The 20,410-nt window shown below is 36.0% G+C and overlaps 1 protein-coding gene across 5 annotated transcripts in view; it reads left to right on the top strand.

Annotated features, from left to right (window-relative positions):
• The window catches only part of eys (eyes shut homolog), a 522,196-nt gene that overhangs the window by 90,529 nt on the left and 411,257 nt on the right, over positions 1-20,410 (top strand). For 4 of the 5 annotated variants that reach the window (XM_073920212.1, XM_073920209.1, XM_073920210.1 and 1 more), the window contains one exon: positions 16,274-17,151. Coding sequence is in view for 4 of the 5 variants with exons in the window: in XM_073920209.1 (XP_073776310.1) it covers positions 16,389-17,151 (763 nt within the window). In the remaining variant the exon portion in view is untranslated. The remainder of the gene's footprint in view (positions 1-16,273; positions 17,152-20,410) is intronic. The other variant, XM_009307514.5, reaches the window with a different exon arrangement.

Here is a 20,410-nt window from a genome sequence, read left to right as displayed (position 1 = left end):
CAACCTGTGATGCGCTCTCTGTATTGTTTTCCATACTACACTGAATATCCGGTCGGAAAAAGCATGTAAGTAGGGTTTAGTAATAATAATTCCTAGTAGTTGCTTTAGGACAAAGTGCATGAGAGTGTGAGATCAGCAGTTCTTGCATGCCTAAATATTAACAAGTTTTGCTTTCTACACAACTGAAAACATGCTCTATATAATGCAGTTTTTCATTCAGAATTGTAGTATTATAAAGTACTGTAAAGTTTTCTAACTGGCGAATGTCATGATCAAGTGGGTCTCTCTTATCTTTAATGAGCGCGTTCGTGATTTCAGGAGGTGTGGCTTTGGACGGCAGGCATGGGACTGTGTTTCAAAGATACTATTCTAACCGGTTAGAATTTTGGCAGATCATCTACTGCACCTTTAACTTGTTATTTAGTATTTGTGATTGAACATGCCTGACTGAACGTGCATGCATGCCCATTAACTCTCCGTATAATGTTTTGTCAAACAAAGTGAGTTGACATTTTAGTAGTTTGGACCAATATATTGTGAAATAAATACATATAGAAAAATTTACGTCTGGCAACACTGTGGCTCAGGGGTTAGCATTGTCACCTTAAAACAAAAAAAAGTCACTTTGTTCGAGTCCCGGCTGTGTCAGTTGGCATTTCTGTGTGGAGTTTGCGTGTTCTCTCCATGTTCGTGTGGGTTTCCTACAGGTGCTGGAGTCCAAAGACGTGTGCTATAAATTGTCTGTAGTGATATGAGTGTGTGCATGAGAGAGTGTATGGATGTTTCCCAATACTGGGTTGCAGCTGGAAGGGTGTCCGCTCTGTAAAACCTATGGTGGACAAGTTGGCAGTTCATTCTGCTGTGGTGACCCCTGATAAATAAAGAGACTAAGCCAAAGTAAAATGAATGAATGAAAGTCTGTAAAATAACAGAAAGAGAACTGGCAGTGTATTACCAAGTTTGTGCGCTGTCATTTATACCAACCCAGGCAGTATATAACTTTAAACTATTAAAAATGTCAATATAAGTCACCTTTTCAAAGTTTCAACTACAGAAGATGGTAAGGGGAAAGATCAAGGTCCTATAATGCAATTCAAAAGCATAACTGAACGAACATGAATCACAAAATATGGAAAAAAATATGTTAATTTACAGTTTTTACAGTGCAGCTTCCTTTTATTCAGTTTGAATGATGCGATCTCTGGCCCATATTTGTGCAAGAACATTAGCCCTCTTTGTAGCTCTTGTTAGCCCCCCTCAAATAATTTTTACTGCTTTACATACTTTGGAGCCCAAAAAAAAATAAGCTGTTGCTTTTGCATTTAGCCTCTCAGTATAAAGCAACACTTCAGCTTTGGCACAGAAGTGGTCTTTTTCAGGTCTCCTTTTCTCCTTTGGAGCAGAAATAATTAGCTTCTGATTGCTCTATGATTAACATGCCCACCTCCAGACGACTGGTCTGAGCTCCATAGAAAAAAAAAATATGCTTTTGGTACAGTGAGATAATATCTGTCTAAACAGATTAAGGATGTGTCCAACTAGCATGTCTTCGACGAGAGACCCATGTGCTCTAATTAAAGTCACATACTTTCGGAAGAAGATGAGGTATTTGCATAATTACATTACACAGCAGTGGCTGTTAATTTTGGATACACTTTGAAATGCCAAAGCTCGAAGGAACATAATTAGAAATTGGAAGTTGACCGATTTCTTTCAGTGTCCATTACTTCATAGTGTAGCTTCAGTGTGTTGCCTCATTCCAGTTGCCTTTGTTGAGTTGGAGCATAATGTCATCATTCCTCCCCATCAGTGTTCACGCTGTTTTCAGGGTGTCTTGGCTTTGAACTGCTGAATCTGAGCTTTCCCGTGTCCCTGTGGCATCCATCTGCCAGTAGACAACGTGGTGATAGTGCAGTCTTGCCTCTGGCTCCACGCACAGGAAGACTCTTAGTTCTCTATATCTGTCAGCCTTCCATCTATAGGCTTTGATCACGCTGCTCTGGGATAGAGATCACTTCTCTGTCGAGGGGACACACAGTTCCTTGACTGATATGAAAAGAGTTGGAAGCTAAATGCATGGGCAAAAGACGGATTTGGACATGCAGATCCACTCAATGAACAATTAATGGGTATGGATATACTGTAGGCACACAGTGCTGTGGCTAGATTTCAGACACTTACAGTAAGCTACTCTCAGATGACAAAATGTCAATTGGCATTCATTCAAAGAAATCTAGTCCAAGCACAATTTTAAAGCAAAAGATGTCATTAAAAGTTTGTGAGAAGATGCATGCAAGGTTCAACTTAACTTGATAATTTACCCAGAAATTTAAATTGTAAATTTAATTTACAACCCATCTGTAAAACATAATTTTTTTTTTAGCTGAAGTTAAAGACTTCTTAAGTCTTTAACTTGCCATATATTAATTCTGTTTTCCTGTATACTTAAAAAAATTACACTCCAAGTACTGACAGCCTTTGATTTATATACAGCTTCAGCTAAAACTTTTCTTTAATGTTTTACTGAGGAAAAAAAAATCAGCTACACTGAAAAAAAAAATAATAATAATTAAACGTTTAATCTGCAGGTTGGAGGAAAGTCCTTACCCCAGGTGGAGGAGTTTAAGTATCTCTAGTTTTTGTTCACGAGTAAGGCAAGGATGGAATGTGAGATTGACATGCGGATTGGTGCAGCAGCAGCAGTAATGCAAAGCTCTCGATTTACAGGTCAATCTACGTTCCTACTCTTACCTATGGTCCTGAGCTTTGGGTAATGCACGCAATGACGAGATCTCGGAAACAAGCTCGAAATGAGTTTGCTTCGAAGGGTGGCAGGGCGCACTCTGGATAGGGTGAGGAGCTCTGACACCTGGGAGGAGCTCTGATTAAAGCCGCTGCTCCTCCACATCAAGAGAAGTCAGCTGAGGTGGCTCGGGCATCTGTTTCGTATGCCTCCTGGATGCCTACCTAGGGAGGTGTTCCAAGAATGTCCCACCAGGAGGAGGCCTCGAGGAAGACCCAGAACACGCTGTAGGGACTATGTCTCTCGGCTGGCCTGGGAACGCGATAGGATCCCACCGGAGGAGCTAGAAGAAGTGTTTGGGGAGAGGGAAGTCTGGGATTCTCTCCAAAGACTGCTGCCCTCGCGTCCCGGCCCCGGAAAAGCAGCAGAAAATGAGTAATTGAAAGAATGAATGGATTTATTGACATATTTTAAAGGGCACCTATGATGAAAATCAGCTTTTGGAAGCTGTTTGTAGGTATTGTAAATGTAGGTATTGAATGTAGGTAGGTAACTGAATGTAGGTTTTGTGTGTCCACAGTCATATGGGAGTGATAGAAACAAAATAAGTTTCTTTTTTAAAACAAAAATCCTGACATTAAATAGAATCCAAATCCATCCAATTTTTAGGCCCACCGCAACGTGTGGGTTCCCCAGCCACCAAATTGATTGACAGCCACATATTAACATGTCTAACGCGTATAGTCATATATACAAGACAGGACGCGCGCAAAACAACTGGGATTAAAAGATCTGTTCAGCTCACTGTGATCATCAATCATCATCAAATATGATCAAGAATGAGTATTAAGTGTAACATGTTTTTAAAACAGTGCATGTTTGTAATGAATTACAGCAATTTTACCGCCTTTATCACCACAGACGTACAATTATAAAAGAAGACTATTCAATCCCGTTTTGTGGATTCAGTTTTAAATCAGATTTATTTTTATACGTTAACATAACGGATATCCATACAGCAGTGTATATTACCGTGTATCCTGTCACATTTGCCACGCAAAAAGAGTGCGAAGTTAAACGCATGCACTGTGTTTGTGTGTGTGTGTGCTTGAACTCTGTAACAACATTGTGTGTGACTCGTCGTTGCAGAAAGGCTTGAATTAACTCCACAACAAACGCAACAAATAATCATTGGGAAAGTTCTTACTGTAGTATTTCTCACAAATGTTATTTGAGATCTGCTTTCTTCATGTCTGTCACTGTCCCGTCTATCTGACACCGCCAGAGATTAGGGCACACTCTGATGGTCATGCGGGAATGGCTACAATATGTTTAGAGCAGAAAATTTCAATATTCAGAGAAGTTTAATGAATAATCTGATGGGTGTTTTGCTCTGAAACTTTGAACACATTCTGGAGATACAAAATATTTATCCTTAATCTTGAAAAAGGGGTAAAATAGGTGCCCTTTAAGGTAAGTGGTTGAAAAGAATTTATATTGACTAAATTTAAACAATCAAAATAAGTTGAACATTATTAAAATGTAATTAGTTTGTTTAAATTCAGCATATAAATTGTTTGCAACTACTTACCTTAAAAAAAATTTCAAATCCAATTAATATATATTTTCAGTGTACATATTAAATAGTACAGAATGTGTACTGTAAAAGCAAACCCTAAATTCTGAGTAAACAATTTCTTTAAGATAAAATAGTTTTGACGCTGTTTGTCAAAAATACAATGCATCCTAACCAGGTTTAACATGACAGATTTGCTGCACATCACAACTGAATCAATTCAAATCACAGTCTATTCTTTCTAGAAACACGTTCTAACTATCAATCCCACCCTCTTTACCCCTCCTTCTGTATTCGGCTTGCCCAATGAGAACAAGTCTTTGCTTTTTGTAATTCTTGCCGTCATTCACAGATGAAGACATGGGAATTTGGAAGGGAGAGAGATATCTACATAACACTATTCTTTTATCTGCCTTACAAGCTTGAGCAGGACCTGAGGGAGTGAGAGACTCGGTCTGATTTAACTCCTCTTTGTGGATGACACGGAGGGATCAGGTTGCAGGGAGTGTGTGAGACAGAGAGGGAATATTTTATTTGGCACTGTCACTTGCTATTTCTTCCTTAGGGAAGCTCAAGCTTTGGTATCATCCCACGTGGTCAGATGCGAGATAACAAAACTAGATATAGATGATGACAAGAGTTTTTAGTCCATGCTGCGTAATATAATTGGGTTCTCATACAGGTAAAGTCAGAATTATTAGCCCTCCTGATTTATTAGCACCCCTGTTAATTTTTCCCCATTTTCTGTTTAACGTAAATATTTTTTCAACACATTTTTAAACATAATAGTTAAAATAACTTATTTCTAATTACTGATTTATTTTATCTTTGTCAGATGACCATACATACTATTATACTCAATATTTCTCAAGACACTAGTATTCATTTTAAGGCTAAACTCATGATAGGGTAATTAAGCAAATCATTGTACTGTATAATGATGGTTTGTTCTGTAAACAATTGAAAATAAGGGACTAATAATACTGACCTTAAAATGGCTCAAAAATTACATTAAAAATCTGCTTTTATTCTATCCAAAATAAAACAAAAGACTTCTCCAGAAGAAAAAATATTATTAAAAATACTGTGAAAAATTTCTTGCTCCACATAATTTGTGAAAAATTGTAAAGAGAAAAAACACTCAAGGGTGATGTATAATGTACTTTTAAATAAAGAAAGAAATTTGGTCACTCTTTATTTTAAGATACAATTCTCGCTATTAACAAACCAAATACTTTTATCTCAACAAAGTACTAATTTGCTACTTATTAATGCAGAGTAAAACCCAACAACTTTATCTAATGTACTAAAAGTTATTCTACTCACTTGAAAAACACAGCGTTGAAGGTAATGAGTTAATTAAATACCTCATTACTTCAACCTAAATGGAGTAAGTTCACAGTACTCGTATAGATTAGTTTTTTTTAAACTCACATAGTTTGTAGCAATCAGTTTACTCAAATGGTTTGAGTTGCCTTAACTTACTGGGTTCCACAGTACTCTCAGTTCTCTTCATTTAATGGGTTTTACTGTGCTCAAATTGCTTCATTTATTCAAATAGATTAAGTTCACACTACTCATTAGGATTAGATTTTAAACTTAAATGGTTTGTTACAATCGGTTTCCTCAAAGGGTTTAGATTAGCTTAACTTTTTTGGGTTTTACAATGTAGTTATTAAGGTAGTTGTTGGGTTTAGGTATTGGGTAGGATTATGAATGTAGAACAAGATCATGCATTTCAACCACTAATAAACAGCCAGTATCTTGTCTTGACAACCCGTTTGAAGTTTTAGTAAATTAACATGGTCTCTCATGTTATCCAAAATGTACATTTTATAATGAGGACCATTTTTGTTGTGGGAAATGCTTAAACACACCTAATTTTTATTATCTTATCAAACATTGACATTGAACTAACATTAACAAAGACAAATAAATACTGTAATAAATTAATTTGTAACAAAGATAAATGGCCACTTGGCCATTGGAAAGGAGGTGGAGAATCAACAAACTTTTAAATGATTTTATTAATAATAATAATAATAATAATAATAATAATAATAATAATAATAATAAAAAGATGGCGGATCCTCACAGAGACAGCCACCCAAACTGAAAGCAAAAGTAAAACAAGGTGTCCAGGCATGGTCCTCTCTCATCTTCCACTGCTGTCTCTCCTTCATTTATAGTCCAGAGCTCCTCGGTGGGACTCGAGGCCGGTGTGCAGCACAGGTGCTTTTTAATGTCACTCAAGCCCTAGCCTCATTTTGTTCCCATGGCTCTCGGCCCTTCCTACTTACCACAGTATTGTTAATTATTTGTTCATGGGGTAGCACTGTGGCTCAGTGGTTAGCACTGTTACCTCACAGCAAGAAGGTTGCTGGTTCAAGTCCCGGCTGGACCAGTTGGCTTTTCTGTGTGGAGTTTGCATGTTCTCTTATTGCATATTACAGTCCAAAGAATTGTACTATAAGTGAATTGGATGAACTAAACTGGCAGTAGTGTATGATTGTGTGTATGGGTGTATACCAGTACTGGGTTGTGGCTGGAAGGGCATTCGCTGCTTAAAACATATGCTGTAATAGTTGGTGGTTCATTACCCTGTGGCAACCCCTGATAAATAAGAGATTAAGCCGAAGCGAAATTAATGAACAATTTTTTTTCATGTTAGTAAATACATAAACTGCCATGACTAATGGAACCTTATTGTAAAGTTTCACCATAAACCTTACTGAACTCAAGCATATATGAATAAATACACTGTACACTTATGTGAAAAGATTTGTTGTTTATTGTGGAAAAAAAAACCTTGTAGCTATGGTACTGGCTTCATTCAGACCAATGTTGGTTTTTCTAAAAGGTATAGACTGTAGATCATTAATGGTAAATAAAAAGTAGAAATGGTCTAGCTGTGTTGAGGCCATTAAAGCCATTTTTATGATTAATGTACAACAATCAAGGCCCATGGCGGCTATTTGATCTATAGTACAAATGCTCAAAGAGACCAATTAACCAAAAATGGAAATTCAGTCATCATGTAGTCAACCTCATGATGTCTGAAGCATTTATTTTTCTTCTCATCAACATAACGTGTTCTGAAAAGTCCAGTGGAAGCCAACTGAGAGCATATTTCTCCAAAACATACTCTCATCTTTAATCAAACATTTCTCATGTGTTTGAAAGAATAGCAGACGCATGCTTTGGTAGGGGAAGTAAGTAATGACAGAATATATTTTATAAATGTTAAGAGTCAAATGCAACCTTTCCGTAAAAAAAAAAAAAATAATATAATTTCTTTTTACCCTACAAAACAAGCAAAGGGGCCACAATAAATCATGACAGAACTTTTATTTTAAAATTGTGACATTATGTTTCTGTCAAATGCAACATTATGTTTCTGTAAAAAACAAAAATCAATTGAAAATGAAGGTGTAGGGATGGATTTTACTCACACTTAAATGTGCCCTCTATTAAAACAACAAAAACTCTGGAATCCGAAGAAAAATGCCCAGGATAGACTTCTTACCCTCTTCCCTGAACTTTCCTTCCACTATTAGTATTAATGATTACTCGGGTGTGACTGATAATGAGGTTTTGTTCACTATCTTTGATGCACTTTGATTAAATCCCAACAGATGTGTTAATCTTTAGGTCACTGGTTGACTTTACCAATACAACCATTCATTTCCCACCTATACTCTTTGATTTTTCTTTAACTAATTGATGTTGTGCATTTACTTCTGAATAGGCTTTTATTATCTGATTCAGTAATTGGCATAATACATTTTCATCTGGAAAATAAAGTGTTACGTTTTGATGCATTCTGAATTCTCCTGAAATCTTTTATATCCAGTAGATTATGTGGAGACTTTTGCTACCTTGATACTGTGCACATGATATCCAAACAAACTGCACAAAACTGTTTGGAGCAGTTGGCACTTCAGCTTGGAGACTAATCGATTTCTGGTTATCACAGATATTAGAAGTTGTTTGGAAATTACTAAATTAACTACACTTTTAGTACAAGTGAGCACGAGGCAACCGATTTAATTTGGTATTAGTAACCCTGCATCCTCCGACTAACCAAAAATGTGTGACATTGGGTCCCTAATGAACATATAACTGAAGAGTATGGTATCAGGTATAAATCAAAGCTCTAAATTAATTCATGAATGACATAAGTGACCTGTTCCTATTTAGAAATACAGTCTAAATTTGATGGTCACTCAAAATTGTAGTCACATTAAATTCAGAGATGAAAACAAATATAAATAAATTCTAATAAATAACAGATTTTTTTTTTTTTTTTGTAAGAAGTGCTAGAAAAGGCTTTGAGTAAATCCAAAAAGTATTCATAGCTCTTTTTTTAACACATTTTTTTATGTTACACTCTTATTCCAATATGGATTAAATTAATTTATTTCCTCAATTCTACACAAAATACTCCATAATGACAATGTGAAAAAAAGAGTTTTTGAAATTCTTGCAAATTCATTGAAAATGGAAAAAAAAAAAGCTGAGAAATCACATCTACATAAGTATTGACAGCCTTTGCCATGAAGTTCTAAATTGAGCTCAGGTACACTCTGTTTCCACTGATCATTCTTGAGATGTTTCAGCAGCTTAATTGGAGTTCACCTGTGGTAAATTTAGTTGATTAGACATGATTTGAAAAGGTATACACCTGTCTATATAAGGTCTCAGGGTTGACAGTGCATGTCAAAGCACTAACCAAGCATGAAGACGAAGAAATTGTCTGTAGACCTCCAAAACAGGGTTATCTCGAGGCACAAGGCTGGGGAAGGTTACAGAAATATTTCTGCTGCTCTGAAAGTTCCAATGAGCACTGTGGCCTTCATCGTCCATAAGTGGACTATGTTTGGAGCCACCAGGACTCATCGTAGAGCTGGCCGGCTATCTAACCTGAGTGAATGGGAGAGAAGGGCCTTAGTCAGGGAGGTGATCTATAACCTGATTGTCGAAAGACATCCTGAATGAAAACCTGCATTAGAGTGTCCTCAAACTGGGACGACGGTTCATCTTCCAGCTGGACAATGACCCAAAACACACCGGCAAAATATTAATGGAGTAGCTTTAAAACATGTGAATGTTCTTAAGTGGCCCAGCCAGAGCCGAGAACATCTCTGGAGAGATCTGAAAATGGCTGTACACCGTCGCTTACCATCCAACCTAATAGAGCTTGAGAGGTACCCCAAAGAGGAATGGGCAAAAATTCCCAAAGACAGGTTTTCCAAGCTTGTGGCATAATTAAAAAAGTGAATCTAATCCATTTTGAAATAAGGCTGTAACATAAAAAATGTGGAAAAAGTAAATCGCTATGAATGCTTTCCGCACTGTATATGCATTTAACCTTCGACCATTCATTGGATTCCATCGTTGGGCTGATAGAATGGAATCTTTTAAAGAAGAATAGAATTTCATTCCACCCTACACAACCAGCAAAGTGGTCACAATAAACTTCGACATGATTCATTTTATAAGTGTTAAGAGTCAAAGGCAACATTTTTCTGTAAAAAAAACAAAAACAAAACTCAATTGAAAATGAAGGAGAATAGAATTTGATTCCACCCTACACAACCAGCAAAGTGGGCGCAACACACCTGACAGAATCCTCAGTGACTATGACAAGTGGAGCAGCCAGTTACTGCCCTCCTTGCCACTCGTGGTGAGAGATTTGAGGGCAATGTTTCTTCCAGGCAAGCAGTCCAAGATTGAGAGCACACAGGAAAGGAGAGTCAAATGTGACTGCTCATTAGTTTGACTAGCCTCATGCAGGCAGGTATAGAGCAGAGAGCTGGCCATTTTACTGAAGTTGATTCCCCGGGGGCAGAGCGATGCCAAGCTGTGGGAGAAATCCATGGTTCTGCAGGGTTGTGAAAGAGCCCTGAAACTACATTTAAAACTTGAGGCACTCAATGTATGTCATAGTCGCTGGAGATTTGCTCATTTTGTATTCTATGCATGGGCTCCTTATTTATCCAGTTTCACAGCTAATGCAGATGCTTTTTATTCATCCGCAGGAGCTATAGCTACAACTTAGGAATAAATTTCACAAAAAAAAAAAAAAATTCTGTCATTATTTTCTCACCCTCATGTCACTCCAAACCTGACGTTGTTATTTTCTTCAGTGGAAGACGAATAGTTTTCTAAGAAATTCTCCTGTTCGGCAACAGTTTATAGTCATTCTCATTCTGTTCTGCTCCTGATATGATTGGATTCTGTCGAGTTAACACATTTTAAACTCAATACTTATATTATGTATAGTTAGTTAAGGTTGTGTGCTTAATATGTGGTTGCATTCTGTGATAAAATAGAGCCTGTGAATGTAATACAATAATAAAAGTTAGTTTTCACCAAAAGAATTCTACAGTATTGTAAACAATGCTTAAATATGTCTCTGTCAACATTTCATTGCCTAGAAATTATAAGCTTCTATCTGCATTCTAAATGATTTTCAGATATTGAGCTTAAGTTTTTTGCATTCCATATAGCAAACAATATGTGTGTAACATATTCATGAATTGACAAGATAGAGACCCTAAATTTAATATTATTGTAAATTGTCAAAATTCTCAAAATTTTGCAAATTGCGTAAAAAAAAAAATAGGACAAATGCAGATAGAACCTTCTAATTGTACAAAGTCATAGTCTGCATTCAAAATCGCATACTTCCATACTACATAGTACACTAAAATCTTTATGCGTGCTGAGTAGTTTGTCCAAATTCATAAAATTTGAAAATCAGTATGCAAGAAGTAGCTGGATGACCTATTTCCAGAGAGATTCTGAGGTGTGCATTGTAAAGACACTATGCTATCCCATGATGTCCCACAAGAGAAATCATAAATGGGGGTGAAGCGATGCAACTCGTGGGTAGGTCACGTGATCATGACTAAATGGCGGATGTAGTACGTCCAAGTTTCATTCATACTGCTCACATTCATACTGTATAGAACGTACTTTTCTTACGGCAAATGCAGTACCTACTGAGTAGTAGGCGGTTTTGGACGCAGCGATATTCTGCTTGGAATTATAAGGTTCTATCTGGCAGATCATTAATTGAAGCATTACTTTTCAAGAAATAACATCGGTCTGCTTTTTAATTTGATAAATTTAAAAGGGTGGCGCAGTGGGCAACGATGTCGCCTCACAGCAAGAAGGTCACTGGTTCGAGCCTGTAGTGACCCTTGATTAATGATGGGACTAAGCCGAAAAAAATTAATGAATGAAAAATTTGTGTTGTAACAATTTGTTGATGTTTAAGAAAGTAGAATGTTTGCTTCCTATAACATTTATTTAATGTTTTAGGATGATTTTTTTTTCTTGTTCTTTTTTTTCTTGAAAAAATATTTGTGCAGCACAGATGTTAATTTTATGTAATTAATATAGTAATATTTATTGTTGTAATTAAGACCCTGTGAATTAAATTAATTATTTGCCCTTCAAGGCTTAATATCAAATTTAAACACTGTAAAAGAAAAAAGACTATGTGCAAAAGAGTTAAAGTTTAATAAAGTCTGAAAAATATTTCACTGTATGAAATGAATGAATATATTAAATGTTAAACATTTTTATAACAATGGAGCAGTCTGATGGAATGACAAAGAAAGCTAATCCTAATTGGTCCTTGTGTGTGCATTGAAATGCTGATTGGCTCAGAGAAAGGACCTTATAGAGCCGAGAGAGAGAGTTCGACTTTGATAATAAAACCATTTTTTTTTTTAAATAAAAAGTCTTAATGTAAGTAACTTATAATAAAAATCACATAATGCAAATAAGTTATCATTTAATAAGAATATGTTATTTAATAACTCAATTTTGACAAAAAAATATCAGATAGAACCTTATAAGGTGACTATTTTCAAATGGCTTTAATTTATTTAGAAAAATTTGCCAATTTCAAATCTGTCATATTCACATCGGACAGATGTCACATACATAACAAAGCTTTTTCCTCATAAGTGCATTCATTTATTCATTTTCTTTTCAGCTTAGTGCCTTTACTAATCTGGGGTCACCACAGCGGAATGAATCACCATCTTATCCAGCAAATGTTTTACCCAGCAGCACCCTTCCAGCCGCAACCCATCACAGGCAAACACTGCATCACAAGCATACACTATGGACATTTTACCTTACCCAATTCACCTATAGCACATGTCTTTGGACTTGTGGGGAAAACCTGAGCACCTTGAGTAAGCCCATGTAAACATGGGGAAAACATGCAAACTCCACACAGAAATGGAAACTGACCCAGCCAGGACACGAACCGACGACCTTCTTGCTGTGAGGTGACCGTGCTACCTACTGGACCACTGTGACGCCGCTCATACATTCATTCATTTTCTTTTTGGCTTAGTCCCTTTATTAATCCGGGGTCGCAACCCTTTTCTGGGAAACATCCACACACACTCATTCACACACACACTCATACACTACGGACAATTTAGCCTACCCAATTCACTTGTACCTCATTTCTTTGGACTGTGGGGGAAACCGGAGCACCCAGAGGAAACCCACGTGAACGCAGGGAGAACATGCAAATTCCACACAGAAATGCCAACTGACCCAGCCGAGGCTCGAACCAGTGACCTTCTTGCTTTGAGGCGACAGCACTACCTACTGCGCCACTTTGTTGCCGCCCCTCATACAGTAAATGCAAAAAAAATTGCAAATTAAAAAAAAATATTTATATATGAAGAATAGCATATTTTGTGTTCTACAGAGAGACAACTTTTATCCTACAGAGAGACAACTTTTATCCCTTTGATTAGAATTAATTATTTTGTGTTTATTTTCGCTAATTCACAGAATTTCTACAAAGTATGCTGTATACTCGCATGCTTTTTTGGTCACATCCATAAAGCATTTTTTTTCCCTGAATTAAAATATAAAACACATTTACAGATTCATATTTTTCTCATACCTTAACTTTGTGGATATTATTATTATTATTATTTTATTATTATTATTATTATTATTACTACTAAATATCCAAAGATGTTTCAATATACTGTTAACAAATACGATTTCTGTGAGTAAGTTATTACAGCAAATGTCACATCCATAATGCTGATATTGCTGACATCTTGTTAAACTTTGATGTCTTTTAATATTATTTCTGGTTCGAGCCTCTTTTCGGTTTTAAGTGAGAATACTCAAATCTCAACAGCTGCTTATGAGCACTATTCATTTACAGCGCATCCTGAAGCTAAGCTTTTAAAACTCACAGCCGTACACTGCAGCCTTGTGATTAACAGTGTCCTGGACAACAATATTTTAATGATTCAGAAACGATGAATCACTGTCTGGCTAGCAGCTTTTTTAGCATTACAGTAAGCTATGAGTGTACAACATAACACTCTTTGCTGTTTGCGTTGGGTGTTCGATAAAACCTTTGAATTTGAAAATTGTGATAGAGTGATGGTGACGAGTTAGATTTATAGATTTAGTGCAAAAAATAATATAAAACACAATATAAAATTAGGATAAAACAGTCCAATATGTGGTCAGATCAGTGGCAGATTTAGGAATGAGCAATATGGGTGATCGGCTAGGGCCAGACAGAATCTGCAGACATTTTTTTTTATATTTCTGCTGAGAATTTTGTTAAAAATTCTGCAGATTTATGCTGAAGGATTTTGGGAGTATCGTAACTTAAAACATAATATATATATATATATATATATATATATATATATATATATATATATATATATATATATATATATATATATATATATATATACACTTGCTTTGTTTACCAAACAAATAAATAAATAATAATAGTTATTATAATAGTTATTATTTTATGTATAATATATATATATATATATATATATATATATATATATATATATATATATATATATATATATATATATATATATATATATATATATATACATAAAATAATAACTATTATTATTTATTTATTTGTTTGGTAAACAAAGCAAGTCTCTCATATAATAGAAATCTACTAAAAGACAGAATATTACTTTACAAACTGTATTCTAAATAAATCAAATTAACATTTTCATATCAGTCAATAATATTACTGAAATTAATTTAAACTGTGAATTAATATACATTTACACAGATTCACATAAATAAATAGACTCTGGGCTAAAATTCTGTGTAAATCTGTGGATTTCTGCGCGTGCAGAGTCTGTGTGGCCCTAGTGATTGCCCAGGTTAGCAACTTGCTGAGGGCAGCATTGGGAAAAAATAAGGGCCCCAGTAAAAATCTGTTGCACCCCAGTAAAAGCTTTGAGATTCTATACACTTTATGCAAGTGTATTACTTTAGAGTAATCCCAGAATAAAGACGTTAGGGGCCATTCACATTTTGCGTCTTTTGTATGCACACGTTTGTTATTCTTTATGTGCAACTAAAAAAACAGTAAACTGGTGAAACCATTCCTGCATGCCTCACATGTGCTGCTCCTGCTCCCTGTGTAAATTCTGGTTGTTTACATGCACATCACTAAAATACACGCTGCTCATTCGCAGTGAAACCAGAATAACTGCACTTTATGCCAGGTGTGTCCAAACTCGGTCCTGGAGGGCCGGTGTCCTGCAGATTTTACCTCTAACTTGCCTCAACACACCTGCAAGGGTGTTTCTAGAAAGCCTAGTAAGAGCTTGATTAGCTAGCCCAGGTGTGTCTGATTGGGGTTGGAACTAAACTTTGCAGGACAACGGCCCTCCAGGACCGAGTTAGACATGCCTGCTTTATGCAAATATATCGGCACACAGCGAATATTGCAAGTCGATAAAACTAAAGTTTCTATAATATGATGATGATGATCTTATTTTGACGAAGCATAACTATGAAGCAGAAAGGATAGATGATGAATCAATGAGGTTAGACTTAATAACATTAATTCTCAGTCATGCGTCAGATTTTAGACAACAGATAATTCTATAAAACATTTATTTCTTTGTATTCTTGGGGTTCACCTTTAATTAAGATAGGACAGTGGAGATTTTACAGACAGGAAAGTATTGGGAGCAGAAAGAGGGGAAGGGTCATTAAAGAACCTCGAGCCGGGGAATTAAACTCTGGTCGCAAAGAGCACCATGGTACTATATGTCGGTAAGCTTAGCCACTAGGGTGTTGGCATAGACTATTTTTTGTATTCTATAGATTTTGTCTCGCCATATCACGTCAGTTGTGTCTATATATTGTTTGGGGGTGTATATAGGGTGTTTCGCCCAGGGTGCCATTTAAACTAGGATCTCCACTGGGTCAGATGACTCTCGTAAGCTCTTTTCAGATGAACAAAAAACATGCAACGCAATCAGTGAGACTAAATTCTTGAATGAAGATACGTTATTAATAGTTTGGAACACTGTTTTTTACATTATTTGTGTATTATTTTAATTGATAATATCAATTTCACTTCGCAAAAACAAATAAAACCACACTACAGTAACAGTCCTGAAGCTGAAGCTGATGATAAAGCCTACAATGACTCTATAATTCAAACTATAAAGGGACATTGATAGATTTTTTTTTAATTAATTGATTTTATTTTACACAATGGTACAAATACAAGAATGTTACTTTCATGCAAAGCCAAATCAGAACACATTTGCACCTCAGAGCAACAGTGCAGAATCCTGAATTAATATAAATAATTTGAATCAATGATTCAATGGACAATCGATAAGTACAGCCATTTGCTTCACTATTTTTTTAGTCTATTGGTTTCTCAACCAGCTATGATATTAGCACAGAAACACACCCAGAAAATCCTTTTCTTAAATTAAAGTCCTTAAGTAAGCAAAATGATGTACATTATGTGTCTACTTAAAAGTATTAGAAGCGTGATCTATCCTTGCAGTGTTAGAAAACATGCTACTACTTTTTTTTTTAATCATGCTATTTTTGCAACACATTAAATTGCTGCATTGTATATTGTCTTACAGACTCCTACGTGCCTGCTTTACAGATCAAAAGTGGCAGTTCAAAGATCCAGCAAAGCTCCCGACTGAACAAAGACATCAAGCGGATAAATAAAGAACCAGTCGAGCCAAGACAAACATGAGAAACCCAAAGCTAGCTATCATTGTCTTCCTGCTCAGCTGTGTAATATATGGCCCTGTGTACAGCCAGGTAACCTGCCGCAGAGCCACGTCTCGTGAATGGCACACTCAGCCAAAGAACATCAGCGTGAGGTGGACCCTCATGGAGAACACCTGCAGCAGTTTGACCCAGTGCTGGAGCAGCTTTGCAGAAACAAATGGACACTTCTGGACAACTGGGCCATATCACTTTCCTCAACTTTGCCCTTTGGAACTTCAACTTGGAGACCTCTTGTTTGTTTCTGCCGACGGAACGCTTGAACAACACGGTGTCCAACTAATCAAGGTTTCTAAAGAGGAGTTTGATAAGTGCGCGATTTTAGAGCCCCGAAAGGAGCAGTTGGTATTTGCCAGCAGTATAAATGGTACTTTGCAAGTGGAATCAAAGTGGCTGATGTCTGGTTTGAATTACTTTACGATCATTAATAGAGGGAGTAGTCATCTGTGCAGGTTTGGCCTACGCATTGCAGTTCTGGTCAAGCCTCAGCTCTGCCAGAGCTCACCTCTCCTTCGGCTGTGTTCGGGAAAAGGAGAATGCAGAACTACGCTTAAAGATGATTCATTTACCTGTCGGTGTCACAAACACTTTTCAGGACGTTACTGCGAGAACGTTGACGGATGCTATGAGCAGCCATGCTTAAATGGAGGCACCTGCCTGAGTGAGGGAAGTGCCTACACAGATCTTCCACCGTACACATGTCTTTGTCCTGCTCCATTCACAGGTAAGGAACTTTAGTTTAATTTAGTTTGAAGTGAAGATTCGAGTGAATTCATAACATGGGGCAAAACATGGAGTTACAGGAGTGCAACTGGTGATGGACAGTAAGAATTTAAATACCTTTCAAGAATGTATCATTATATGGTGTCATAGCTTTGCGATTAAAAAATGTCATTGACGTTAATGGAGAAAAAAAAAGCCATAAACATAATGAAAGGGGAGTAAATTTGTCCCCTTAAGCATTTTCCCAAAATATCAAAAATCCATTCAATTTTCTGAAACACAGAGAAAGTTGTGGCCAAATTAAGACTCAAAATCACCTCAAAGTGGATGAAAACATGTCCAACAGCACACATTGGTTAATGTTTGTTCATGTATCTGCTGTTATGAACTAAAAATTAACTGAACCACTACAACGTGTATTAACCATAGTTAAATTTACTAATCCATTATCGAAATCCAAAGTAGTACTTAGTTGATACACTGCATGTGTGTTGGCATGAACTAACAATGAAGACTTTATTTACATTAACTGTAATTTAAAAAAATGAACAAATACTATGGTAAATGTATTTTTGTTTGTGCTACTTAATACATTAACTAAGATTAACTAATGAAACCTTATTGCAAAGTGTAACCGTACAAATGGTCTTAAACATATGTATGTCACTGAATTTCATTACATTTAAATGATGTTCATGCCAATACATTAAAAATCTTGTTTGCTGTCACGTTCAGGAATTTAAAAAGCATTGCCAGTGAAATAAGGTTTATTTTTTTATTGCAAATGCCTCACTAAATTCTATTGGACCGGTCAATATTTTGTGTTGTGCAATGAATCAAAATGATGCCTTAAATGCTGTTGACTGAGCTTAACAGTCCTTTAATGCAGAGTCCATTATGAATCCACTCTGACCTTTCAATCATAATGGATAGGGAGAGATTTAATGCATGTCCACCCACCTACAGAGAAGAGCTTAGTTTCTTTGAAGACACAGATTTATTATTTATCTGTCATAATTGCAAGTGCTTCACATTTAGCACTCTGCAATTATTATCAACACCAGATCCCTTATGGACCATTTATTTGAATAGACATTTTTAAAATGATTTTTATTTATTCCATTGCTCCTCTCCTAGATCTTTAAGTCCAGAAATGAGCATAATAATTATTATCATTTGTTATTTTCTTTGCCACCTATTAGTCTTGCTTGTCAATAATATTGGCAATGTCCAAATGTTGTTTAAATGTTGGTCTCTTGGCAAATATTCAAAGTGATGTAATGTCATAATTGCTAATGTGGTTTGTTTTTAAGTCTTCTGAATAATTCACTTAAAAGCACTAGAGGTGTTCCTTAGAGACCATTGGATATCACAACTAGGCCACTGTGATTGGAGACAAATTAAAGCACAGAACTGAAACTGAACACAGTTGGTAAATGTATATCATGGAGACAAAATCACTTTTACCTAGCTTCTGTTCAAAGACACTGATCCTTTGGGCTTGTAAAATATGTTAATACAGTTTTAACACAGAAAGTACCTGACATTTAAGGTGCTTAAAAAGCTTGGCACACGTGTCTTTGGGAAGTTTTGCCCATTCCTCTTTGCAGTACCTCTTAAGCTTGAGGTACCTCACACTGTGGTATCTCACACAGCATGATGCTGCTACCACCATGCTTCACTGTAGGGATAGTATTAGCCTGGGGATGAGTGTTGCCTGGTTTTCTCATAATGTAATGCCTGGCATTCACTCGAAAGAGTTGAATTTTAGTCTCATTAGACTAGAGAATTTTGTTTCTTATGCTCTGAGAGTCCTTCAGATGCGTTTTGGCAGATTCCAGAGGGGGTGTGGCCTCTGTCTGACCTCTACCGTACAGGCCTGATTGATGGATTGCTGCACAGATGGTTGTCCTTCTGTAAGGTTCTCCATTCTCCACAGAAGAACGCTGGAGCTCAGACAGAGTGACCATCGGGTTATTGATCACCTCCCTGACTAAGGCCCTTCTCCCCCGATCACTTAACTTAGATAGACAGCCAGCTCTAGGAAGAGTCCTGGTGGTTCCAAACATAGTCCACTTATGGATGATGAAGGCCACGGTGCTCATTGAAACTTTCAGAGCAGCAGAATTTTTTCTGTAACCTTCCCCAGCCTTGTAACTCAAGACAATCCTGTCTCGGTGGTCTACAGACAATTACAGTCTTCATGCTTGGTTTGTGCTTTAACATGCATTGTCAACCCTGAGACCTTATATAGACAGGTGTCTGCCTTTTCAAATCATGTCCAATCAATCGAATTTATCACTGGTGGACTCCAATTAAGCTGCTGAAACATCTCAAGAATGATCAGTGGAAACAGAATGTACTTGAGCTCAATTTATAGCTTCATGGCAAAGGCTGTCAATACTTATGTTCAGGTATTTTTTTATAAATTTGTAACAATTTCAAAAAATATTTTTTCATATTGTCATTATGGGGTATTGTGTGTAGAATTTTGAGAAAATAAATGAATTGAATCTATTTTAGAATAAGGCTGTAATATAAATAAATGTGGAAAAAGTGAAGCGCTATGAATACTTTCCGGATGCACTGTACAGTAAAAAAAAGCAGGCTAATAAGCACACAGAGTTATTTTCAATGCATTCCATGACTATTATAATCAAATGATTACTAATATAATCAATGACTAATCCCAGCAGAAAAACAGTGTTCTAAATAATGAGATGTCACAATGTTTTACTCATTTAGGAAATATTGCTTTTTGAAAGTGGAAAAAATTGCAATAATGCAACATTTTTTAAAACAAAGTAAATGTTCTACTAGCGATAAACTGCACTTAAGCACATTTTAAATTAGGTTTCTTAATTAATATTTCAATAAAGTTTTAAGTTATATTTATTTTAATATTGAAATGATCTGAAGGGCCTTAACATTTTAAATTATTACTTCAAACCAGATTGCGTTTGAAGATTAGTAAAGTTAATGGGTCACACTTTACAATAAGGTTCATTAGTTAATGTTAATTAATGCATTTACTAACATGAACAAACAATGAACAATACATTTACTACTGTATTTATTCATGTTAGTTAACGTTAGTTAATGAAAATACAGTAGTTCATTGTTAGTTCATGTTAACTCATGGTGCATTAACTAATGCTAACAAGCATGGACTTAATTGTTAATAATGCATTAGTAAATGTTCAATTATGATTAATAAATGCTGTACATGTGTTGTTCATGATAAGTTCATATTAGTTAAT

This window comes from Danio rerio, chromosome 13, assembly GCF_049306965.1.
Source record: "Danio rerio strain Tuebingen ecotype United States chromosome 13, GRCz12tu, whole genome shotgun sequence".
Classification (NCBI taxonomy): Eukaryota; Metazoa; Chordata; class Actinopteri; order Cypriniformes; family Danionidae; genus Danio; species Danio rerio.
The sequence above is the reverse complement of the archived record's forward strand: the minus strand, read 5'-3'. Positions and strand labels throughout refer to the sequence as shown.